Source organism: Pituophis catenifer, unplaced genomic scaffold (genome assembly GCF_029215685.1).
Source record: "Pituophis catenifer annectens isolate HBS135680 unplaced genomic scaffold, rPitCat1.0.hap2 SCAF_2, whole genome shotgun sequence".
Lineage (NCBI taxonomy): Eukaryota > Metazoa > Chordata > Lepidosauria > Squamata > Colubridae > Pituophis > Pituophis catenifer.
This window is the reverse complement of record NW_027256882.1, coordinates 115,306,352-115,329,824: the sequence shown is the minus strand read 5'-3', so window position 1 is coordinate 115,329,824 and position 23,473 is coordinate 115,306,352. Positions and strand designations below refer to the sequence as shown.

The 23,473-nt window shown below is 37.1% G+C and overlaps 1 protein-coding gene across 1 annotated transcript in view; it reads left to right on the top strand.

The window, feature by feature from the left end:
* Nucleotides 1-23,473, top strand: part of WWC1 (WW and C2 domain containing 1) — a 107,763-nt gene that overhangs the window by 62,362 nt on the left and 21,928 nt on the right. Inside the window, exons 3-11 of the mRNA XM_070934139.1 lie at nucleotides 8,134-8,337; nucleotides 9,252-9,328; nucleotides 10,938-11,017; nucleotides 12,736-12,865; nucleotides 13,271-13,417; nucleotides 13,640-13,713; nucleotides 16,090-16,332; nucleotides 21,546-21,635; nucleotides 22,193-22,728. Of these exons, the coding sequence (XP_070790240.1) occupies nucleotides 8,134-8,337; nucleotides 9,252-9,328; nucleotides 10,938-11,017; nucleotides 12,736-12,865; nucleotides 13,271-13,417; nucleotides 13,640-13,713; nucleotides 16,090-16,332; nucleotides 21,546-21,635; nucleotides 22,193-22,728 (1,581 nt within the window). The remainder of the gene's footprint in view (nucleotides 1-8,133; nucleotides 8,338-9,251; nucleotides 9,329-10,937; nucleotides 11,018-12,735; nucleotides 12,866-13,270; nucleotides 13,418-13,639; nucleotides 13,714-16,089; nucleotides 16,333-21,545; nucleotides 21,636-22,192; nucleotides 22,729-23,473) is intronic.

Below are 23,473 nucleotides of genomic sequence, written 5' to 3'. Positions count from 1 at the left end.
TATTGTTTTACCGATAATACATAAATGTTAGATAAAAAATGTTACAAGGGAAGTTTTATCATTAGCAACTGTCCTGAAATGAACTGATATAACATATTACAAATGCGAAATGTAAGTCCCAGAATGCTTTATGGGTATAAATCTCATTACTTCTAATAGTTTTAACTATTCTAGTGGTTTTTAACTCCTATTTTTAAAATAAAACTAAGAATCTAGAATAATTATATTCTGACTAAACTATTAATGAATATTCTTATTAAGCACTTTTTAAAAAAACTTCATTATTTTTCCGCTCTTATCGCATGTGCAGATAACCGCCCAGCTGCCCTGTTTAGGGTGACCCGCTCCCTTCTCCATCTGGGAACGGGGGAGGATCCCTTGCAGGGTTGGGCTGAGGATTTTGTGCAGTATCTGCATGATAAAATCACTCAGATTCGGGAAGGCTTGGTCTCTGACTGGTAGGTACAGGTGGGATGATGGAGGCAGGTCTTGAGAATGCCATTTGGGAGGAGTTCGACCCTGTGGCTCCCGAGGACGTGGACAGGATTCTGGGATGGCTGAATGCGACCACATGTTTATTGGACCCGTGTCCCTCCTGGTTGGTGCTGGCCTCCCGGGAGGTTACGCGAGGCTGGCTCCAGGGGATTATTAACACTTCTCTGAGTGAGGGTGCCTTGCCTTCCGCCTTGAAAGAGGTGGTGGTGAGGCCCCTCCTCAAGAAGCCCTCTCTGGATCTGGCTGTTTTGGCTAACTACCGTCCAGTCTCCAACCTTCGCTTTGTGGCGAAGGTTGTTGAGAGTGTGGTGGCGCAACAGCTTCCGCAGTACCTGGATGAAGCTGTCTATCTAGATCCGCTCCAGTCCAGCTTCAGGCCTGGGCACAGCACGGAAACGACATTGGTCGCATTGGTGGATGATCTCTGGAGGGCTCGGGATAGGGGTTGTTCCTCTATCCTAGTCCTGTTAGATCTCTCAGCGGCTTTTGATACCATCGACCATGGTATCATGCTGCGCCGGTTGGAGGGGTTGGGGGGTGGGGTCACCATTTTACGATGGTTCTCCTCCTATCTCTCTGACTGGTCGCAGTCGGTGTTGGCAGGAGGGCAGAGGTCGACCCGAGGTGCCTTGTTTGTGGGGTGCCACAGGGGTCGGTCCTCTCACCCCTCCTGTTCAACATTTATGTGAAGCTGCTGGGTGAGATCATCCGTGGTTTTGGGGTGGAGTTCCATCAGTACGCTGATGACACTCAGCTGTACATCTCCACCCCAGGCTATCCCAATGATGCCCTTGAAGTGATGTCCCGGTGCCTGGAGGCCGTGCGGGTCTGGATGGGGAGAAACAGGCTTCGACTCAACCCTTCCAAGACCAAGTGGCTGTGGCTTCCGGCATCCCGATATAGTCAGCTGGTGCCATCACTGGTTATAGGGGGCGAGTTACTGGCCCCCATGGAGAGGGCTCACAACTTAGGTGTCCTCCTGGATGCATGGCTATCTTTAGAAGAGCATATAATGGCCGTGGCCAGGGGGGCTTTTTACCAGGTTCGCCTGATTCGCCAGTTGCGTCCCTTTCTGGATCGGGACTCCTTACGCACGGTCACTCAGGCACTCGTCACTTCTCGCCTGGACTACTGTAATGCTCTCTACATGGGGCTCCCCTTGAGGAGCACCTGGAGGCTCCAACTGGTACAGAATGCAGCCGCGCGGGGGATTATGGAAGCTATGGGGCATTCCCATGTGACACCCCTCCTACGCGAGCTGCATTGGGTCCTGGTGGGCTTTAAAGCGCTCCATGGCTTAGGGCCTGGGTACTTACGGGACCACCTTCTGCCACCGATAGCCTCCCATCGGCCAGTACGCTCCCACAGAGAGGGACTCCTCAGGGTGCCGTCGGCCAGACAATGTCGGCTGGTGACCCCCAGGGGGAGGGCCTTCTCTGTGGCAACACCTGTCCTTTGGAACGACCTGCCCCCGGAGATACGTAGGATCCCAGATGTCCGTGCTTTTCGCCGTGCCCTTAAAACTTTTTTATTTCATCAAGCTGGGTTGGCTTGACCCCCTCTTAGATATTTTTAATTGTTAATTGGTTTTAGTTGGGGTGTTTTAAATTTTATTGGGCTAATACTTGTTTAATTCTTTTAAAAATTTTAAATTTTGTATGTGATGCTTTTATTTTTGGCTGTTCACTGCCCTGAGTCCAGTAAGAGAAGAGCGGTATAAAAATCTAATAAAATAAAATAATAAAATAAATAATTATAAGGATATGGGAAGAAGCAAAAGTTATTTTTAAACAGTTTTTATGTCTAGCTTCCTACTGCGTGACTAGGAGACGTCGGAAAAGCATACGCTGCCAAGTCTTAGTTGCTGTAAGCGGTTTATTCCAAACGGTCGCCAGCACCGTCAGCGACGAAGAAAACACTTAATGCAAAGGCATACAAAGTCGGCGTTGGGAGCGGCCGCCTCCCAATGCCTTTTAAACCCACGCACCCAATAATTACGGCGGCTCACACGCCCTTCCGGACAGCGCAACCCAGCCCCTGCATGAGTCAGCAAATGCAGCAAAGCAGAGGAAGGGCAGTTAAGCAAAACCCTAGCTCCGACCGCAGCGTGACCGGCCGCCTACTAATTATGCTAAACACCTACCACCACCTGTGCAAACGACCACCCCGCCCAACGCCCCTTCCGCTGATCCAGGTGGGTATAGCGCCGGGGCCAACTTCATGTTCATAGCGCCAGGATCCGCGGTTGCCACTATCACGCTGAGTGGCGAGGGGATCTCGACAGGCGGCTCCCCCTACCAGGTGTCCTCCTGGAATACATAACAATACTACCGTTAATATCATATTAGGGTTTTATGTCCATACCCCAGGGCCCTGGTTTATGTGGATATTTTTTATGAAACCGGTCAATTAGCCAGCTAGCCCGCAAATTCGTAGTCGTAACCCATGATGATTCCTCAAACGGATAACCCTTCCACTTGATCAAATACTTTAGAGCTCCCCTACTAAGCTTTGAGTCTAATACATCCTCGACCTCATAGTGGTCCCCTTCTACCGGGCCTGGTCTTATTGTCTGTTCTCGAACGACATCTAGTGGTTTTAACAGACTACTATGAAACACAGGGTGGACCTTCCCCAGCAGTGGCGGTAGTTTTAATTCCACTGTAACGGGATTAATCACTTTTACCACAGGGAAGGGCCCTAGATATTTGGGCCCCAGTTTACGACTCGGTGTTCGTAGTTTGAGATATTTTGTAGACAAGTAAACTAAATCCCCAACTACAAACGGTTTGTGGTCTGCTCTTGTTGGCCTGGTATTTATAGATTTCGGTTGCTTTGTCCAACGCCTCTTTTATTTGGGGCCAAAGACCTCGAATACAAGCAGCCCAACTCTCCGGTGACACACTATCCGGGTTCTGGAGAGCTAATTCGGGGATCGCAGGAAGGTTACACCTGAAATGGTGTAACCCCCGTATTTCCGTGAACAGTATTATTATACGCCATTTCTGCAAAGGGGAGTAACTCAGACCAATCTGATTGCTGATACGACACGTAACAGCGTAAATACCTTTCCACCATGGCGTTTGTTCTTTCTGCTGCTCCATTGGTGCTAGGATGGAAACCCGAACTCAGACCCTGTGACGAGCCTATCATTTTCACGAAATTACGCCAAAATACTGAGGTAAATTGTACACCCCTGTCAGAAATAATGTGTCGGGGTGCGCCATGCAGTCGGTATACATGCCATATAAACAGTTTCGCCAACTTCCAAGCTGACGGTAAGCCATGGCACGGGATAAAATGAGCCTGCTTGGAAAAGAGATCAACTACAGTCCATATCACCGTATTGCCATTGCTCTCTGGGAGATCTACAATAAAATCTATCCCGATCTCCTCCCAGGGACTATTTGGTTCTGCCACCGACTGTAAAAGGCCGAGAGGCTTTCCTGGTCGAGGTTTAGTCAATGCACATACTTTACACCCTTTTACATACTGTTCGACCTCTTTCTGTACACGTGGCCACCAAAACTGGCGTCGTACTAGGTGTAAGGTTTTAAGAAACCCGAAATGTCCTGCCGTTTTTGCATCGTGACACCTATTTAATACTGACTGCCTTAAGGATTCAGGGACATACAACTTGGTTCCTACCCAAGCTAATCCGTTTCGACATGTCACCTTAGTGTCATGTTCTTTCAACCAGGCATCAGTAGCTACCTCTCGACGTAGATCATCTTCCCATAAGGACGAAGATCTGGTATGTGCCGTTCGGGCCCACTGTTGCTTATCAGGGATCATGGCTTGTACGACTTCTTCCCTTTTACTGTTAAACTGTGGAGCCGTGATAAAGCATCTGCCAGGAAGTTTTTTCCTCCTGGCACATACTTCAGTTCAAAATTGAATCTTTGAAAATACTGCGCCCAACGTACTTGTTTAGGCGACAGGCGTCTGGGGCTTTGGAGTGCTTCCAGATTTTTATGATCCGTCCATACTTCGAATCTGGTACCACTGCCCTCCAACAAATGCCTCCAGGTAAGTAGCGCCATGGGGGCTTGTAATTTCGCTGACTGCAAATCCAACTCCCTAGCCACACTCTTCCGGATGAGACACCGGGTACAACCCGAATCTATCAGGGCGTCTTGTTGAATTGCTCTTGTAGTCTGTAGGTGTCTCAGAGTAACTGGGATGACAAACGGGTGTACAGGGTCGCTTACCATAGGATCAATCGGAGCATCCTCATCGCTGCCAGGATCCGCGGTTGCCACCATCACGCTGAGTGGCGAGGGGATCTCGACATTTTATTAGTTTATAATATATCATACAAAGAAAATATAAAAGTAAAAAATAGGGAAGGGGAAAGGGAATAGAAGAGTGAGAGAAAGAAAATGGGAGAAGAAAGAAAATGCATTGACTTCAGAATCCCTTTGGTGCAATAGAATAAGGTATTAACATCAAACTCCTAAGAAGAAGCAAAAATTATTATCTCTTGGCATTTTCCTTAATACATGAAATTGGACTTGTTTGTAAGAATCGAATCTGTCTCAGCACTCTTTGAAATATATATTTGTACATTTAATGAAAACATTTTTTTTATATTTTGTGTCTATCCTGATTCAGCTAGGTATGGAATGTTTTTTTTTTGCAGAATCTAGTGGAGTAAAAATGAATGCTTGTGCAGTACAGGTAGTCCTCACTTATTGACAATAATTAACACTGGGAACTCTGTCACTGCATAATGGGGTTATGAGGCATAGAACTATGTGACTGTACTGACTTACAAAGGCAATTTCAGAGGTCCTAGTTGCTGTCATTAGATGAATTTTGCGCAGTTGCAGCATCCTGCAGTAACATGATTGGCATTTGGGACTTCCTACTAGCATCCCCACTGACTTTATTTGTCATAAACAGGCAAGGAAAGTCACAAATAGCAGTCACATGAGAATGGGAAACTGATATTGTCATTGCAAGCCCGTTGCCTAGCACCCAAATTTTGATTATGTGACTGTAGAGGAACTTTGACAGCCACAACTATAAGGACCTATAAACTAAACAAGTACTGTAATCTTAGATTTAATGATAATTTAGTAATAGCATACAATCCCGCACTAACTAACACTAACACTAGTTATGTATAAACATTTAACCAATTTCAATGTGGTAGAATATGTATTCTTTGAAAACTACCACAACTGATTGAGGAGCTGGAATTATCACTAGATGGAAGGAATTAGTTTTCTGTATCTCTCTATGATTCATAGCTTTTAAGTCAGTTAATCCCACTTCTGAAGGCTAAAACATGACCTATCTGAAAAGAGCTAATTCAGCCTTTAGCAAACTGGCACCATCTAGAGATGTTGGTGCTACACTTCCAGAATTCACAGAGAAGCTATCAGTAATTTTTGAGCAATAATAGAGCATTATTTATTTTAATAAAACTGAAAGGCAGTGAATTAGAATTAACCATAAATAAAAGCTCAAGCTTCATGTAGAAATGATGGGAAAGGCAGTACATTATAGAATGCTGAACCTTCGCATCATTTACAGAGCTTGACATAGGCTCTTCTTCCTTATAGTCACCATACCAGCAACCTCCAAGCATTTGAAAAAGTAAATGCTCTGGCCTGGGACTATGGTAGACGCCTTTTTTCATTACAGAGCATTTAGTCCGAAAGAAGATCCTCTTGTTTGTTTGAATCATTTAATGGTTTCTTTGTGCAAGAATTTTCTGTTAAATATTAAGGAACTCCTAAATTATGCAGATTAGATTACTTTGTTATCCTAGAGTCCAATAGAATTAATGATTTATTATGTGTTAGCTAGGCATCTCACGTATAATTAGCCTAGAGCAATGATGGCTAATCTTTTCGGCACCAAGTGCCGAAACTGGAGTGCTAGAGCACCAGAACCCAGAAGAGAGCAGATGGATGGTGTGCATGCGCGTGATGGAACCCGGAAGAGCACTGGCAACGGTGTGCATGCCCACAGAGAGGGCTCTGCGTACCACCTTTGGCATGGATGCCATAGGTTCGCCATCAGGCCTAGAGCAGAAATGTATGTTTCTAACTTTTCAGACAAATTTTCTCCCATAGACTTTTTAGTAGTACACTATTTAATTCACTCCACTTGCTCACTAAACAGAATGATACACCATTTCAATAATTTCTTATATGCATCACATACATACTTTTCCTAGTAAAACTACTGGAATTTCTGTCTATCTCAAATGAGAAGTAATAGAGATTCAGGAGATAATGCAACTTCTTTTTGTAGTCATCACAATTTCATTTTCCCTTATTCTTAACTATTCATGCTAAATAAAAGATTGAATAAATTCGATTTCATGGAAGACAATTTTTTCTACAAACTGGGGGCAGATGGTTGCTTGCTCACTGCCCACCTCCAGCTGTGCAGCCTGTTTCCTAACAAGCCATAGACTGATCCATAGCCTGGAAGTTGGGACCCCTGTTCCATGGGATGCCTCATTTGGCAGTTTTCTCAATTCTGATATATTAAAAGATTGGGCTTTCACAATCTGTGCTGCCTTTTTGGCATTTAAAAGATGATGATTGATGATGATGATGATGATGATGATGATGATGATGATGATGATGCAGCCCCCAGGCCATGTAGCCTAGAGGCCTGTGACTAATGTTTCAGCTTCTTCCATTTGTTGGAAGATAGACCAATATCATCAGAGGTAAGTAAACGAGTCTTATTTTTTTAAGAAAAAAAGAAACAGATTATAAGCACTCTTATTCAGTTTCAATATTAAGCTGCTGTATTTCACTATTTTAAGGAAATAAGTACAGAATTAACTTGATCAGAGATATAATGTGATTTGTTTGGTTTCAATTAGCATATTACATTAATACCGCCATTTGGGATTTTTAAACTGATATAGAGCTATATAGAAATCCATGTATATAGTTTATCCAACAAACTTTACTATAATAGGTGAACCAAGTGTCTGACCATAATCGCACAACGTGTTTAGTTTTTGTTTTTGTTTTTTTTTAAAAAAAAACCCTTACTATAGTGTGGTGTACATGTCATCCAGATCAGTGGCCATATAATGCTTTAACTTTTGAAGGTTTGAAAATTTTATGTGTTGTTGGTTTACAGCCATGGCTTTCCTTGTCACCTGAATCCTGATTAATGGCTGATTTATGGGTACTGATTCATCAGCCTGGCTGTCAGTTAAGAGATGCTGCTTCTGCACGAGTATTTCTGCTCTTTTGCTGTCATTGTTCACTCCCACAGAGATGTAAAGAACTGGATTAGCCTTGCTGTCTTGTCTGATATGATGTCCATGTATAACTTTATTATTCATAGTTAACATAAAATACAGATCACCGTGTAATAGGAAGCTGGTTCATTTGCCCAAAATTATTATCATTTTCTGCATGGATACTTGCATTAAGCAATATAAATATATAACAAAGGATGTCATTTTAACTACTAGATTGGACTGATCTGGAATAAACAAGAGACAAACCGGTTTGTACTTTTAACACACAGCAAAACTTCATCTTTAGCAGACCTTATGCCATATGTATCAAATAAAAATTATAAAGTCCTATTATAGGCCAAATAGTAGTTTATGTTAGATTTATCTCTAGCTTGTTGTATTCTTGTTTAAAGAAACTACCCAGATAGAGGATCCTCGGGTGCAGTGGCGGCAGGAACAGGAACACATGCTGAAGGACTACCTTATATTGGCCCAAGAAGCCTTAACTGCGCAGAAGGAGGTTTACCAGGTCAAGCAACAGAGGCTTGAATTGGCCCAGCAGGAATACAAGCAACTTCATGATGTCTGGGAACACAAACTGGGGTCTCAGACCAGCTGTACGTGTCTTAAATTATAATTTAGGAATATAAGAATGTGTAATTTATTTTTCCTCTGGGAACACGTTTTGGCTTTAATAACTAGATTTGATGTTTTCAGAAATGGGGAATAACAATTATTTTTTTGTTTCTCCTTTCTAAACATCTCGGAAAAATTCTTCATGCAACCTAAAAGCATTTCTTCCCCAATAGTTAATTTATATCTTTGCAGACTACGTTCTATATGCAGGTGTCATTCCTTGCACTTCCATTTTTCATGTACAGGTAGCCCTGACTTAGCAACTGCCTCATACAGTGACTGTTCACAATTATAATGGTGATGAAAAAGTAACTTTGCAACCCACATTTATGACCTTTGTAGATCTGAAAAGCAAAGGAAATCTGAAGTGAGATCATAAGGACAGTTGGCATTTTATTTAGTGACCACTTAATATAATAACCATGTTCCCAATTGTGATCGCTATACAAAGACTTAACTGTGACACTGTATTTTGTATAGTCACACCATCCTGTGTGTTCCCGCCCCCCGCTTTTTTTTTGCCTATATTATGCAGATGTTTTTGTTTTTACTATTCTAATGAAAATAACTTGGAAAATGGAAGGTTTAAACTACTCCAGATTTTATTTTAATTACCTGGTCTAATAAATGTAATACCTCTGTATGGTTTTTTTTTTAATAGCTCTGAAACTTCAGAATTTGTTTAAAAGGGGAAAATAAATGAACCAGCTTAATTTTGGTAAAGCTCCTTCCCATTTCTTCTATTTTGAAATGCTTAAGATATCCAACTAAAAATGTGGTTTCTGGCAGTTTAATTGCTTTTACATTTTTTAAAAAAATATGTTTTGTTTTGCATTTGTTCTCATTTCCTTAATTTTTTGCTGTTTTTTTTTTCCATTTGCCCCTCTTACTGTAGTAGCCTCCAGTTCATCATCTAGCTCAAAATATGATCCAGAAATTCTTAAAGCTGAAATTGCTACCACAAAATCTAGGGTAAGAAAATAATTTTTAATTTCTTTTTAAGTTAAAATGCTTCTAGACCCCCCCCCCCCGCATATTCAATTGCTGTATATTATAATTCTTCCATTTGCAGATTTGTACATAACTAAGGAAGCAGAGCTTTATAACGTTGGTGATTTACAAATCCCAGCATATTTCACTATTACCAATACTGAAATATATGGCTAAGCAATATCAGGGATATAGGTTCCCCATAACCATATTAAAAGAAAGCAAAGAAATGTTTTACACTGTAAAATATGTATTAAAATTATTGTTAGTTGTTTCCTTCTAAGTGAAGTGTCATAAGGATTCACTTTATTTTGAATCTATTATTTATGTGGCATTCACATGTTGGGGTTAAGTGCTGTAGTCATTGAAGCTGTGTAGGATTCATACATTGAAAAACACAGAAACCTCAACTTCCTCATTACATTCCATAGTGATATATAGGTAAACCCTGGCTTGAATTAAAACAAGTACCTTTTTTTATATCTGACTGGAATTTTGACTTCAGATCTGTCAGCAGCCCGTACAACTAATCAGGATCAAAGATCGCTGATAAGGAACTTGACTAAATACAAAGTTTCATACAGGCCTGTGCAAAGATTCTAAGGAGTGCTTTGCTAGAATTGCTTTGACAAAGCAGACCTTTGATGCAGTTCTTGTCTGTTGAATTTTGAATGCCAGCTGTGTATGTGAATATTAAGGTGAAATGGGTAGATACCGCAGTCTACCACAATACATCTTTTCAACTGGAGATGTCAAGATAGGGTACCTTGTTTTTCTGCATAAGCAAAAGTGGCTCTGACCAACAGGTAGAATAAAGGCAGTGACAAAAAGTGTATGGTGTCACTTTGCCCTTCTTTAGCCTGTGCATTTTTACAAATATAACAAAGCTAATTATATTTCAATATAACTGTTTAAAAATAATCTATAGAAATGTTTTACTTCATTTAAATCCCTGCGTAGGTGAACAACTAATCAGTACAGGTAGTCCTTGATTAATGACTGCCCTGTTTAATGACCATTCAAATTATGACCACATGGAAAAAGTAACTTTATAACTAGTCCTTGTACTTAGGACTGTTACAGTATCCCTGTAATCACATGATAAACATTTGAATGGTTTGCACAAGAGCCCTGTGGTTATATAATCACTATCTGCTACATTCGCAATCGGCTTCCAAAAGCAGAGTTGAGGGAGAAGCCCAGTAAAATTGTGGTCATGTAGTATCTCTCTTAATAACTGGGTTGCTTAGCAGTGGAGATGCCAGTCCTAATTGTGTCATCAAATGAAATTATTAGATGATGATTCAAACAGCTAGGGGAAAAAATAAATCTTCTAGTAGCTAAAATTACAGGGGAGAATCATGTGCTCGGTATGGGGAAGTCTGGTGTATTAATTATGGTTTCAAACTGAAAGCCCTAATGCATGGTTTATCAATGAATTGAAAGAAGTTAATCTCTAATACTAAGAAGGTAGACATATTTAGCAGAGCACTATATGGGCATGCCATTTTCTTTGAATCTTGATGTGTTTTTTAAAAGAAACATAGTATATACTGGCTAAAATAAAGCATTTTGTTTCACTTATCTCTAGGTTAATAAACTCAAAAGAGAAGTTGCTCACATGAGACAGGAACTCCAGTATAAAGAACATGGTTTTCAAACACTGAAGAAGTAAGTTCCAATATATCTGTCTGGAATTCTGACTTCGGATCTGTCAGCAGTTCGTGCAACTAATCAGGATCAAAGATCGGTGATAAGAAACTTGACTAAATACAAAGTCTCATACAGGCCTGTGCAAAGCTTCCAAGGAGTGCCTCCTCCTCCCCTCTCTCCCTCCCTCTGTCTTCTCTCATCTATCTATCTATCGTATCTATCCATCTATCATCTATAAAATATTCATACATACACACACACATGTACATACATACACATACATACATAAACACACACATTACTAGTTGGAAAATGTAAATTCTTGTCATTATTGACCGGAGAATTGAAATTAAAGAAATTATAAGTATTATACAAAGAGAACAGCCTCTGAACATAAAAAAAAATGGTAAAAAGTTTGAGGACAGGATCTAGAGAAATATGCAGGCTTTGCATGTTATATGATAGACTGCATTACAAAACAAGAGTATAGATTATACAAATAGGGGAGAATAAAGACAAATTGCCCCAGAATTCATTGGATTTTAAGTTTGTTTTTATATAGTTAAAAGTCACGTGGATGATAATCTCTACCAACCTTGGCTACACTTAAGATAAGTAAGGTTGGGTCTCATTTCTACTTGGATAAGAGATCATCAAGAAATTTCCAGCCGATTCAGAAATGGGGGATTCTAATAAAGAAAGTAAAGGTAAAATAGTTCCCTATGGTTGCCAAGAAAACATTGCATAGCCATGACCATGCAATGACTAAGAGTTAAGCTAGATTTAAAGGAAACTCTTCCTTTCATAAAATTACATCCAATATACTTAATACATTGGTGTCACATTAAAGTTTGATGTTCATCTGCAGTTTTCACAATGGCTTTAACCCAAAGGCGCTTTTCTAAGGTTTTTCTTGGTTTTATCCTTGCAAATGTTTTGCTTCTCATCCAAGAAGCTTCTTCAGTTCTGCCTGAATGGTGGGGAATGGAAGTATTTTTATTCATCTGGTTGTTAGCATTCTGAGAGTGGTTGATGCCACTTGGGAGTTTATTTGTAATCTCAGTCACCTGAATTAGACTGCAAATGGGTGTGGAACCTTCTTGAGACTGCTGAAAGGGCGGTGTTGTATATAGGAGATCAGTGGTGTTTCTATCCCTCCCCTTCTAGTGAGAGAGAGAGAGCTGTTCAATTTTAACAGATTTTCAAGGGAAAAAACCAAGGAAGTCCAGCTGCCTTTTGGAAAAGCACCTTCAGGACAACATGAGGTTCAGTCAACTTTAGACTCAGACCAGCTAGGAAATGACAATGTTGGAAGAAAATAATGACATAGATTCTCTTTCTGTCATAGTAATGAATGAAAATCCAAATTCTATATGCTCCCTAGCTTTCTCACATATATCTGCGTGAACATGTACTGGGCCATCTTGTAGATGATAGTGAAAATATATCAAAACAAGATAAATTTTAGTCCCATGTTAATGTAATTTAATCTTTTTCCCCCCTGATAACTGATCATTTCTATACTTGTTCAGTCATATTTTTCAGTACATCAATTTGCAACATATGAAATTAGCACATAGGAATTTAAGCAATATACAGTAGATATTGCTTTAAGTGCTCCAGTAGATGGAAAATCAATGGCTCAAAAATCCCAATTCAACCCCACTTTAATAGATTTATTCCTTTTCTTAAGTCTCTTACAGTGAGTAATGGTTTCTCTTTCCTTTTATCTAAAGAATTGATATGAAAATGTCTGATACCCAAGGTGGATATAAACTTGATGAAGCACAAGCCATTTTAAATGAAATGAAAGCTATCAAGAAGGCTATCACTTCAGGAGAGCAAGAAAAACAAGATCTTATTGAGGTATGAAATCAGTTTAATGAAATAATGTGCCTAGCATACATTAAAAACTATCATAATAATTCCGAGTTTATGCAAGTACAGAGATCTTTATTTCTAACCTACACATAAAATTAACTTTATATAGAAATGCTGGTTAAAAATCAGTTATTCTCACTGTTGATAATTTTCTGTAAAGTAAAATAGGTGAAATAACTGCCATCTGTAGCCCAACTTCTGCTTTGATAAAAGAAACCCATTTAATAAAAATAAATAAATTTGATTTTAAATGTCCCTTCAGATTTATTCAAATCACTAATTTTTAAGTGTTTATTATTCCTTCATTACTTTCTTTTTAAGTGTCTCCTTCAAAACAGCATGGAAATGAGAAGGTAATAAGATGGTGGGGGTTCGTTCTTCTCATTTCAGAGTCTTGCCAGACTAAAAGCTAATTTTGTGGCAAATAAAAGATCCCATTCGGACTTGTGGACCAATAGCACTTCCTTGGGAAGTTCCCATTGCTCTTTACCTAGGACGTATCTGGATGCTGGCTCCCAAACAGATGTTTCTGGAAATGTATGTATTTCATCTTTAAGCATGTTCTTTAATAGCCTGATGATTGTTCATAGATCCAATATACAGATGTTTGGAATAGATTTTGTAGCATTTATCTATATAAATTTGTTTTACATAATATTTCTGTGTTTCTTGAAAACAAAGTTAATGAAATAAATTTGTCTTTGAATTCTTGTGAATTTTGGCTCTGACCTCTTAATGATTAATATTTTCTCCTGTCAGTTTTTTGTGAGCTGCAATAATCACTTGGCTGAGAAAGTAAGAGTGCGTCTCCAATATGAAGATGCTAAGCGAAGGTAATTAGGTTTTTCTTTATTGCTCTTGGCAATTCAGAAAGCAGCTGTTATCTACCATAAAATAATCTATTTCTGTCAAATATCTTCAACAAAGTGATCATTTTCTAAAAATAGATCACTTATTTATTTACCTACATCTATGTTTTAAATGCTGTTATACAAGTATATGCTTTTCATACATTTTTGTCAGTTGCAGTTAATTGTAAACAAAGTGCCTTTATATTGTAAGAATTGTGAAATAATGATGACCTAGTAGCCTTTTCTTTAACGCTGAAGCGTAGTTCCACACTGATTTGACAACAAGAAAATATTGCCATTCTCTTAATTTTTAAAAATAAAAATAAAAAAAATCAAGCATCCTAAGTTGACGTGGTATATTTGGAATAGCAGAACATCTGAATTATAAGGATAAAAGGGCATGGTAAGCAATTCTCGTACCCTTTGTCTTTTTGCACTTCTAACTCAAGTTTTCTAAGTAACTACATTTTATAAAACAAATTTCTAAAGTCCCCACAGTACTCTCCAAAAAACCCACACATATATAAAATCTGGTAACAGGATCTTTTTAGTTCTTTTTTCTGAGAATAAGGTTCAGACTCTGGAAGTATTATGCCAATATTTCTGAGATGCCATAACCAAAATTTACCATTTTTAAAAAGTTTTGAATAAATGTGCACAAAATTTTCCTGTAATTTCATCAACAATGTTTATCATTTCTAGAAAAAAAAGTCATAAAGTGAATAATTACAGAATTGGTGTTAGGAAATCTTTGAGTTAGAAATAATTTCTATTTTTGCAGAAGCCAACTCACTTTGTGCTTTCTCCAGCTGACAACATTTATTAATTTATTAACTTTATTTTTTAAAAAAATATTGGCCACACATCTTACCTAAGGATAACTCTGAGCATTTATTCTAATATTCTAACATAAAATGTAACATTTATTGGTTAGAAAAATATATATTTGGAACACTACCAAAGCTGTTGATAGATGATAGGTAGGTAGGTAGGTAGGTAGGTAGGTAGGTAGGTAGGTAGGTAGATAGATAGATAGATAGATAGATAGATAGATAGATAGATAGATAGATAGATATTATAATCCAAGAGCACTTGTTTCAATCCTATTTGGAAATAAATTACATCTTCATAGTTTTGTTTCTGTGAAAATATCCTTTTGCAAGTATAGCATGACTCTTTAGTTATAAGGTTGTGTAAGGCATCAGAAATCTTAAAAAATGTGTTTCAGATACTTACATTCCATGTTCAGGAATGTAAATTTAGCATCTGTCTGCAAATTTATGAAGGAACTTGTCTCTTCCTGGCACCCGATGACACCAAGACTTGTTTCAGTACACCTGGAGTACAGTTTAGTACCTATCAGAAACTCCTTTAAAGCAGTTGTATTTTTCCCTAGTATCGCATGACTCCCTTTCTCAGGTGCCATGCACTCCTAGGAAGAGATGCAATTGATTAAATAAATTGCAGTCAGGAATTACATTTCCACTCTCGCTCACACCAAAGCATAACTTCGTAATCTGCACTACATGCTGTGTGCACTTTTCAGAATGTAAAAAATGCAAAATAACACAGTTGGGAAATTTCACAAAGATAATGAATGAAATAGGTATAATGGAGAAAAGGATAGTTGCAAAGATAAAAAGGTCTGAAGAGGTATAGTGAATAATGTTAATGTAAAAAGATTATTGTATTCCCCCCCTTCATACTTCGATTTATTTATCTTATAATTTTATATTCCCGTTCTGTGCTTTTCATAATACTGCTTACCCTGAAAGAGTTGTGAATACTAAGCCGATATATTATTGCATTCAGGCTGGTAAATGACAGAAGTTATCAAATTACAGCTGAGAAATCCTCTTAGAACATACTTTTTACAAATACACTGAGGAATTTGCAGATTATATATTAATGCCTGTAATAATTATTCACTAGAGCCCAGTGTTGAGTTTAGCGAGACAGTTAACTGTTAAAATGGCTTCAAAGAAGATTTCAGTGGATGGATTTCTATTAATTACAAAATTTAAATTAATTAAATGTATCCTATAGGAACAAGGTCACTTGTTTAGAGAGGTATCCTTAAAATACAGATTTTCAGCAAAGCACCAGCCAAAACATTGACATCCCACTGTATGTCAATAAAGATCCAGTCTGCAATTCTGGTAAGAATAATAAATTGCAGTCTGCAGAACAAAATGGCCCACTATAGAGGTTTAAAATAGTCAGTGATTTTTTATATCCTAAATTTTACTTTGTATTGTCAAAGAAAAAAGGGAGTTTACACTGAAGAGTATTCTTTACTCTTTAATATACTTTAGAGATAAAAACATGATATAATTATAATTTCTTTCCCTTTCACAGAATAGCAAACTTAAAAATACAGCTGGCTAAATTGGACAGTGAGGCCTGGCCTGGTGTGCTTGATTCTGAACAAGACAGGTTAATGTTAATAAATGAAAAGGAGGAACTTCTCAAAGAAATGCGGTTCATTAGCCCAAGAAAATGGACTCAGACTGATATAGAAAAACTGGAGATGAAGCGAAAACGTCTAGAAGAAGATCTTCAGACTGCAAGAAATACACAGAGCAAAGCTTTAACAGAAAGGTATGGGAATTATTTCATGTTGGAATGCCTTGTTTATATTAGCAGATGATGCTTTATGAAATGAGTCTCATAAATTAGGGCTTTTAATCTGTGGATTTCAGTGATGGCAGTGAAACATTACCTTGGTATGGGAAAAAAAAGAAAGAGGAAAAGAGTTAGAAATGGAAAGAAAACAAAATGTAGACTATCACAAAAGTAATTGTAGACCACAGGTGTCAAAACTTGCTGTGTCACGTTGCCGTCAGGTGATGTTTTGCAATGTTTTTCCACTTCCCAGAGCTGGGATGGGTGTGGCCTATGTGTGATGCATCTGGCCCGCTGGCTGACAATTTGACACCACTGTTGTAGACTATCACAAAAGACATAAATTCAATAAATAGTTAATTAATTTTAAATTAATGGATTTATGGAGTGGAAAATATGGTAATGTTCATTGTTTCACATCTTATTCACAAGTCCATAAAAAGTATTATATATGGTTCAATGAATAAGATATCTTTTGTCAATACAAGTTTAATAAAAGTTAGAACTCAAAAATCACTTAGAAGTACTTTACAATGGGGTTAGGGTTTTCTTATAATCCTGTAATGGAAATTTATTATTGCGGTATCCAGGGGTGAAATGCTCCCTGTTCAGACTGGCTCGAGCGAGTAGGTAGCGATGGCGGCGGGCAGTTCGGAGAACCGGTAGCAAAAATCCCTTCCCCTTCCCCCGCCCCCCCCATGCCCAGCTGAGCCGCGCGATCATCAGAGGCTTTTTTTCTTTTAAATGCCTCTGACGAGCCAAGCTCTGACGATCCCAGCTGACTTGCCTGATCGTCCACTGTTTCACCACTGGCGGTATTGTGGTTTATTAATACAGCTCTCAGTCAGGTCAAAAACATCTGCAAAGCCATCTTCAAGAAAATTCCTGTGACAAGATGAGTCTCTGAATGAGATGGGAAGCACTTAACCCATAGCTTGAGATGAACATATTAAACAATGGATCATTTTAAAATGCCAAAAGAAAGGAAATTGTATTGCAGATTGAATCTGAAATACAATTTTAAAATTGATCTTACTTCTAAATAGCATTACTAAATATTTTTGTCTTGCCAAATGTGACACAAATAGATTGTTGAAGGTAAACTTATGATGGCCGTTCACATATGATAGCTGAGTTTTGAAGAATTTAAACTAAGTAAATATGGACCATAGGTATGGGAGATAATAGAATATTGCATTATTCAAAAAAAGACTGTTAAATTTTGGATCACCAAGAATTAAGTAAAATTTATGTAGATGAGAATATTTATAAATTTTTAAATTAAAAAACAATTGTAAAAATCTTATAATAAGATATGGAAAAATATGCAATATGTGAAAAAAATGTAAAAAAAATATGTTGAACCTGTGCATTGGATGCCTGCCTTCGTAAACTAATATTATTTTATGAAATCTTCTAATTAGACTAAAAAAAAGAAATTATATATAACTGAGAAATGAGAAAAGTATTAAACATGAAATGGCAGTTAATCTGTATCACAGAATTATCCAGACAAGCATTAATTACTTAATGCTTGAGCTGTACTAGAGTTGAATTCATGATATTCTTCTTTCCATTAATTATGAGTTGGAAAACACTAATACACTTGATTTTTTTTTAACTAAACAATTCAGTAAATTTATTGTATAGATGTCTGTAAATCCAGGCAGATACAATGCTTCAGAAGTGCAGAGATACTAAAAAGGTAGCTGTATTTAAATTGATATTACTCTTTAAATGTTATCCCCATAGAAACGGAAGTATTGGATGACTGTAATTTGACAGCTGGGTCATCAAGAACATAAAAATGCTATTTATCCTCTGTTCAGTAGTTCTGTGGGCTACTAAATGGAATTGTCATGATTGCATGTAGTAGTAGTAGTAGTATGTAGTAGTAATACCTTATTGTTACAGCTATAATGAAAGTCCCATGGCAAAATGCAATAGTAATAATTTGGACATTCTCAGTGTAATTGCTGTTTTTAGACTTTATGTGTAGGTGGATATTTCTAGAGTCTGTAGTGATAATTTTGACAGATTATACTTACTTAAAGCCATTTGCATATGTTGTCTTTTTTATTCAATTGTTATGCATGGTTTTATAGGCCAGGCATTGTCTTGTGAAAGATCATCAGCCATCTTATACAAATGATCTAAAAACAGTTCTCTGTAAAAATTAAAGTGTTCAGACATCTGAAAATATTTAGAATCTAAATCTCAGAATGATACCCCTTCTTTTTGCTACATTCTACTGCTGGAATGCTTTATATAGATTAGAAAGAAATGTCCTAACTTACTTTCTAAAATTATGTTTTGCTACTTACCAAAGTGATAGTGAATGGTTGAAGAAAGCTGTTTTCTCACCCATTTTACTAATGTCTTTATTGGGGTTATAATAAATAATCAAAGGAATTTAAAAGCTACCTTATTGTGGAAGAGACTGTCTCGTAGTATCTATTTATCTATTAGGCTATTTATGAGGCTCACTGACATGAATGCTTGAAAGCACAGAAATAAAAACCATTCTCTGGTGCCAATATTCTGCAATATTTAACAGAGTCCTGAAGATTTCTCAGGTCTAAAGATTTACCTGGAATTTTTAGAATTTGGAATATGCTGATAAATTATTTTTCAAATTAGCTCTAGTGGATTCACCCAGTAAATTTTTATTGAAAAGTTTCCATTTAAATAACAAAGATTCACGATACTGATAGAAATGTTTTATCAGGTACTTATTATAAAGAGAGAGATTTAATATTCATTTGTTTCAATTACTGTCCTGCTGCTTCTGATATTTGGAGCTAAATTGACAGCAGTTGATAACTTGAATTAAAAAACAGATGGATAATCTAAGGTTTTAGGCAATAGTGATTACATTCAGGAGTACATATGATAAGCCTGTGTTAATTAAAATAATGTATTATGAGATAGATAGATAGATAGATAGATAGATAGATAGATAGATATAGATATAGATATAGATATAGATATATACACACACATACTTAATATAGCAGAATATTTTATAGCAGTATATGGGTTAATTTGAAATTGGATAAATCTCACATCTATTTTGAAAGATAAAGAAGGGAGAGACAGGTGTTATGTTTCAGATTAGTTTGGGGAATTGAAAACAAATGCCTCTATTTATCCACTTTACTATTTATATTTGTGACTTGAAAATGTATTATAGTTATTAAGTTTGGTGTTTAATTTCTAATTGTTATCTAAAAATCATAAAGTCTTAATACTTCCTCCTTAATACAAGTCTCCTTTGTTTTTGAGCTGACAATGCAATCAAAATAATATCCTCCAGTGAAGCAAATTGTACATTCATACAAAAGATTACCATATTTTGGCACACTGTTCTTGGATTGCTTTTGTATGGCTACCTGTATGTAAAGCCTCTGAACCAATAAGAACCAACCGTTCTTTTGGGAATGTGAATGTGGAAATGTAATAATTCTCTGCAGGAACAATGTCTGTAACAGATTCCAGTGCAACAACAAAGTACAATAGTGCATATAGTTTTGCTTCACAATAAAATATGCTCACTTACAGCAAGCACTACCCTCAAAGTAACTCTTGTTCAGAGGAACTAGCACACTATGAGATGAATAACATTCACAACAAGGTTTAACGTTTTTACACAATTCTTTCTTTACTTTCTTTCTTTGAAATTTATTTTGAATTATTTCATTTCTCTGGAAAAGAGCCAAAACCCAGAAAGAATCTGGTAGTATCTTTTAACTAACAAATTGTATCAAAAGACAACCAGAATATCAAAACTGCTTTAGGATTAACATTGGGAAAGAGTGGAGTACAAGGGATGGAAAGAGAATTAACTTGTTAGCCAATTATGCTGAAGTAGGTTACATGTGAGACAGATTACAAGTACCTTATCAATAAACAATTGTAATGAGTTTAAAAACCATTACGTTAGCTAAGATCTTTTGAAATAACCTGAACTCTTTTAAATATGTTATATGGGGTTCACAATCTGTCCCTCTCTCAATTCTGCTGTTGAAGTCTTGTTTTGATATCTGCAATAGAGGGAACTGAGATTGAAATGCTTTGATATTACTTTGTTCTTGTTTCAGTCCTGATGTTAAACATACTCATTAATTCTTTTGTACAAAATGTGTTGTCCTAACAGAATCCAGAGGGTTATGGCTGACAGATGATAGCATATGTCATAGTACATTAGAAGGCATCTCTAAATCTGTGTGCACTTGCTTAAATACTACATTAGTATGCCCCTCTGTGAATTGATAAAGTGATCTGCATCTCACCAAACCTTGTGTCTTTTAATCAGATTTGTTAATTAGAAAAAGTGCTATCAGACGCCTCCATTTTTAAAAAAACTTTTAACATTTAGCCAAAGGAAAGTTCTCCTGCAGCCTTCTCCTCTCTAAATGGAAAAGCTTTTTGTTTATGGAACAGCAGACAGTTCCCTGGTAGGAGGGAGACAAGCAATAAGCTATGTGTTAAGGTAGAGGTTGTGGGAAGCTAAAATAATCCTCCAGGCTCTGATTAAAGTTGGAATTTGCGAGAAGGATTTGGATGACAGATTGGCAGAGATAACATGTGTTCCAAGGGTTGTTTGTTTTCTAGCAGAATAAGAAAAAGTTAGCTAAGAACTGTGCTCGGTTTAATTTTTTTCTATATGTTTTAAATCTAATATATTATTTCTAGTGATTGTTGTCTCTATATAGACAAGCTCTTGTGTGTTTTATGAAATTTCCTCTTTCTATAGGAACTACTTCTAAATAGTGGATTTGCATAATTTTTGGATCCTTCTTACTACAGTATATTATTTTAATGAAGATTATTGTAAAATGTTTGTGATTTACATATACTATTATTTCTTATGCCATCAATTGTTTTGCAAAGAACTACTTCAAATATTTTTGCATTCTTTCTGCTTCTTTGTTAAAGTTTGATTCTATTCGTTTCTTGTGTAATTGGTCTCTTCCCACAAGGAAGAAGGCTAATTTTCCTAGTTCCAAGCCTCACTGTTACATGAGCAAGAATTTGCATTAGAGAATTTACTTTGTTTTTACTTATTTTTTTCTCTTCCACTTGTCATTAAGCTGCAGACAGTGTGGGTACTACCATACTTCTCTGACAGCACAGTTGACATCACAGCAGCAGCACTATAATCTTGCCTTTGTATATATTTTCTTCAGGTTGAAGTTAAGCAGTAAAAGAAATCAGTTGGCTCAAGAACTAGAGGAAACAACACGATTAGTAGCAGTGTTGCACGTGCAGTTGAAAAAGTAAGTATCCCATACTTTTAGATTTTTGAATTTTATGAGTAAAAGAGGCCTCTGAACATAAATGTAAAAATGATTTCCCTTAGCATTACAAATAGCAACTTGGTCTTATTAAGAGACGACCCTTTGAGTAGAAATGCAAAAGTGTCAAGGATGCTTAGTCAGTGGTAATAATACAGTGACATATCTTCTGCAGTATCTAGCAGGTATTTCATAAAATAAAGATAATATGCTGAAATAGTAATTCACTTTTGGAAACTGTATTACAAGAAATGGAGCAAGGGGATAGAAAATCTTATTGAAAACAGACAAAATAATTAATTGTGCCTAAAAATTTGTTTATTTAAATTCAAATTTCTCAGAAATACTTTGAATGAAGAGCAGTTCTGCTATTTCATCCTTCTAAAAATTTTGTGAAATAGTTTAGGTTAAGAGTTAGGAAACAGTTCATCTAGAGAGTTTTCTAAATGTCAGATTATTTGAATCACTTGTTCTAAATAAGATACTTAAATCAATATACCCATCCTGATTTTGATTTCTAATTATTATTTTTGTTTCAGTTTGTCCTCTAGCATGCTTTCCTTATCTTCTGGCAGTAGTCATGGCTCACTTGCATCCAGTAGAGGATCTCTGGTCACCTCAAGCCAGGATTCTTCAACTTCAGCCAGCTTTACTGATCTGTTACATGAACAGTTTGAACAGCTAGACTCTGAATATCAGAATAAAATGGACCTCTTGCTTTTGGAGAGAACAACTGGTTTTCGACCTTCAGGATGCATCACTACTATCCATGAGAATGAAGTAGTAAAAACGCAGAAAACAGATTCCACCAGCCGTTTGCAGATCTTGAGATCCTTGTCTGGAACACCCAAATCCTCAACCTCTTTATCTCCAAGGTCATCTCTTTCATCTCCTTCTCCACCATGTTCACCACTAGTGACAGACCCATTCTTCATAGGAGATGCCTTTGTGAATCATGCAGACTTTGAAGATACTGAAATAAACAGTGGACTTGCTGAACTTGGCCTAAACTCTGTAGGTGGGAAGAAGTATAGAATAGAAGATTCTAGAACTGGGGTCAAGCATTTGGACCAAGGTGAAGTAATGGATGCCTTCCTCATTTTCATTCCAAATTATTGGTATTATTTGCTATTTTTTTAAAAAAGTTACCAGTTTCATTTACAAAGTTTCAAGCTAACAGCTATAAAGTAGAACAACAAGCCTATACAGCAAAAATTTTTAGCACTGAATTCATATAAAATGTTTTTGGATATTCCAATAATCATAGTTAAATACAATAGTGAAGATGAAATTTATAATAATAAATCCATATTGTCCATAAAATCCATATGGTAAAGATACCTTTGGTAGATATCCTATGAGAAGTGTCTTCTATGCATACATAATTTTCCATAGGAATTACATTATAAGAGAATAACAGAGTTGGAAGGGACCTTGGAGGTCTTCTAATCCAACCCCCTTCTCAGGCAGGAAACCTTATACCATTTCACACGAATGATTGTCCAATAACTTCTTAAAAATTTCCCGGATTGGAGCAGTCATAATTTCTGGAGGCAAGGTCCCACTGATTAATTGTTCTAACTGTCAGGAAATTTCTCCTTAGTTCTAGGTTGCTTCTCTCCTTGATTAGTTTCCATCCATTGCTTCTTTTCCTGCCTTCAGGAAAATACGTTGATCCACTCTCTTCTTTTCCTGCCTTTGGAAAATACGTTGATCCACTCTCCTTTGTGGCAATCCTTTAGATATTAGAATACTGCTATCATGTTACTCCTAGTCCATCTTTTCATTAAACTAGAGCCTTGGTGGCGCAGCAGACTAAA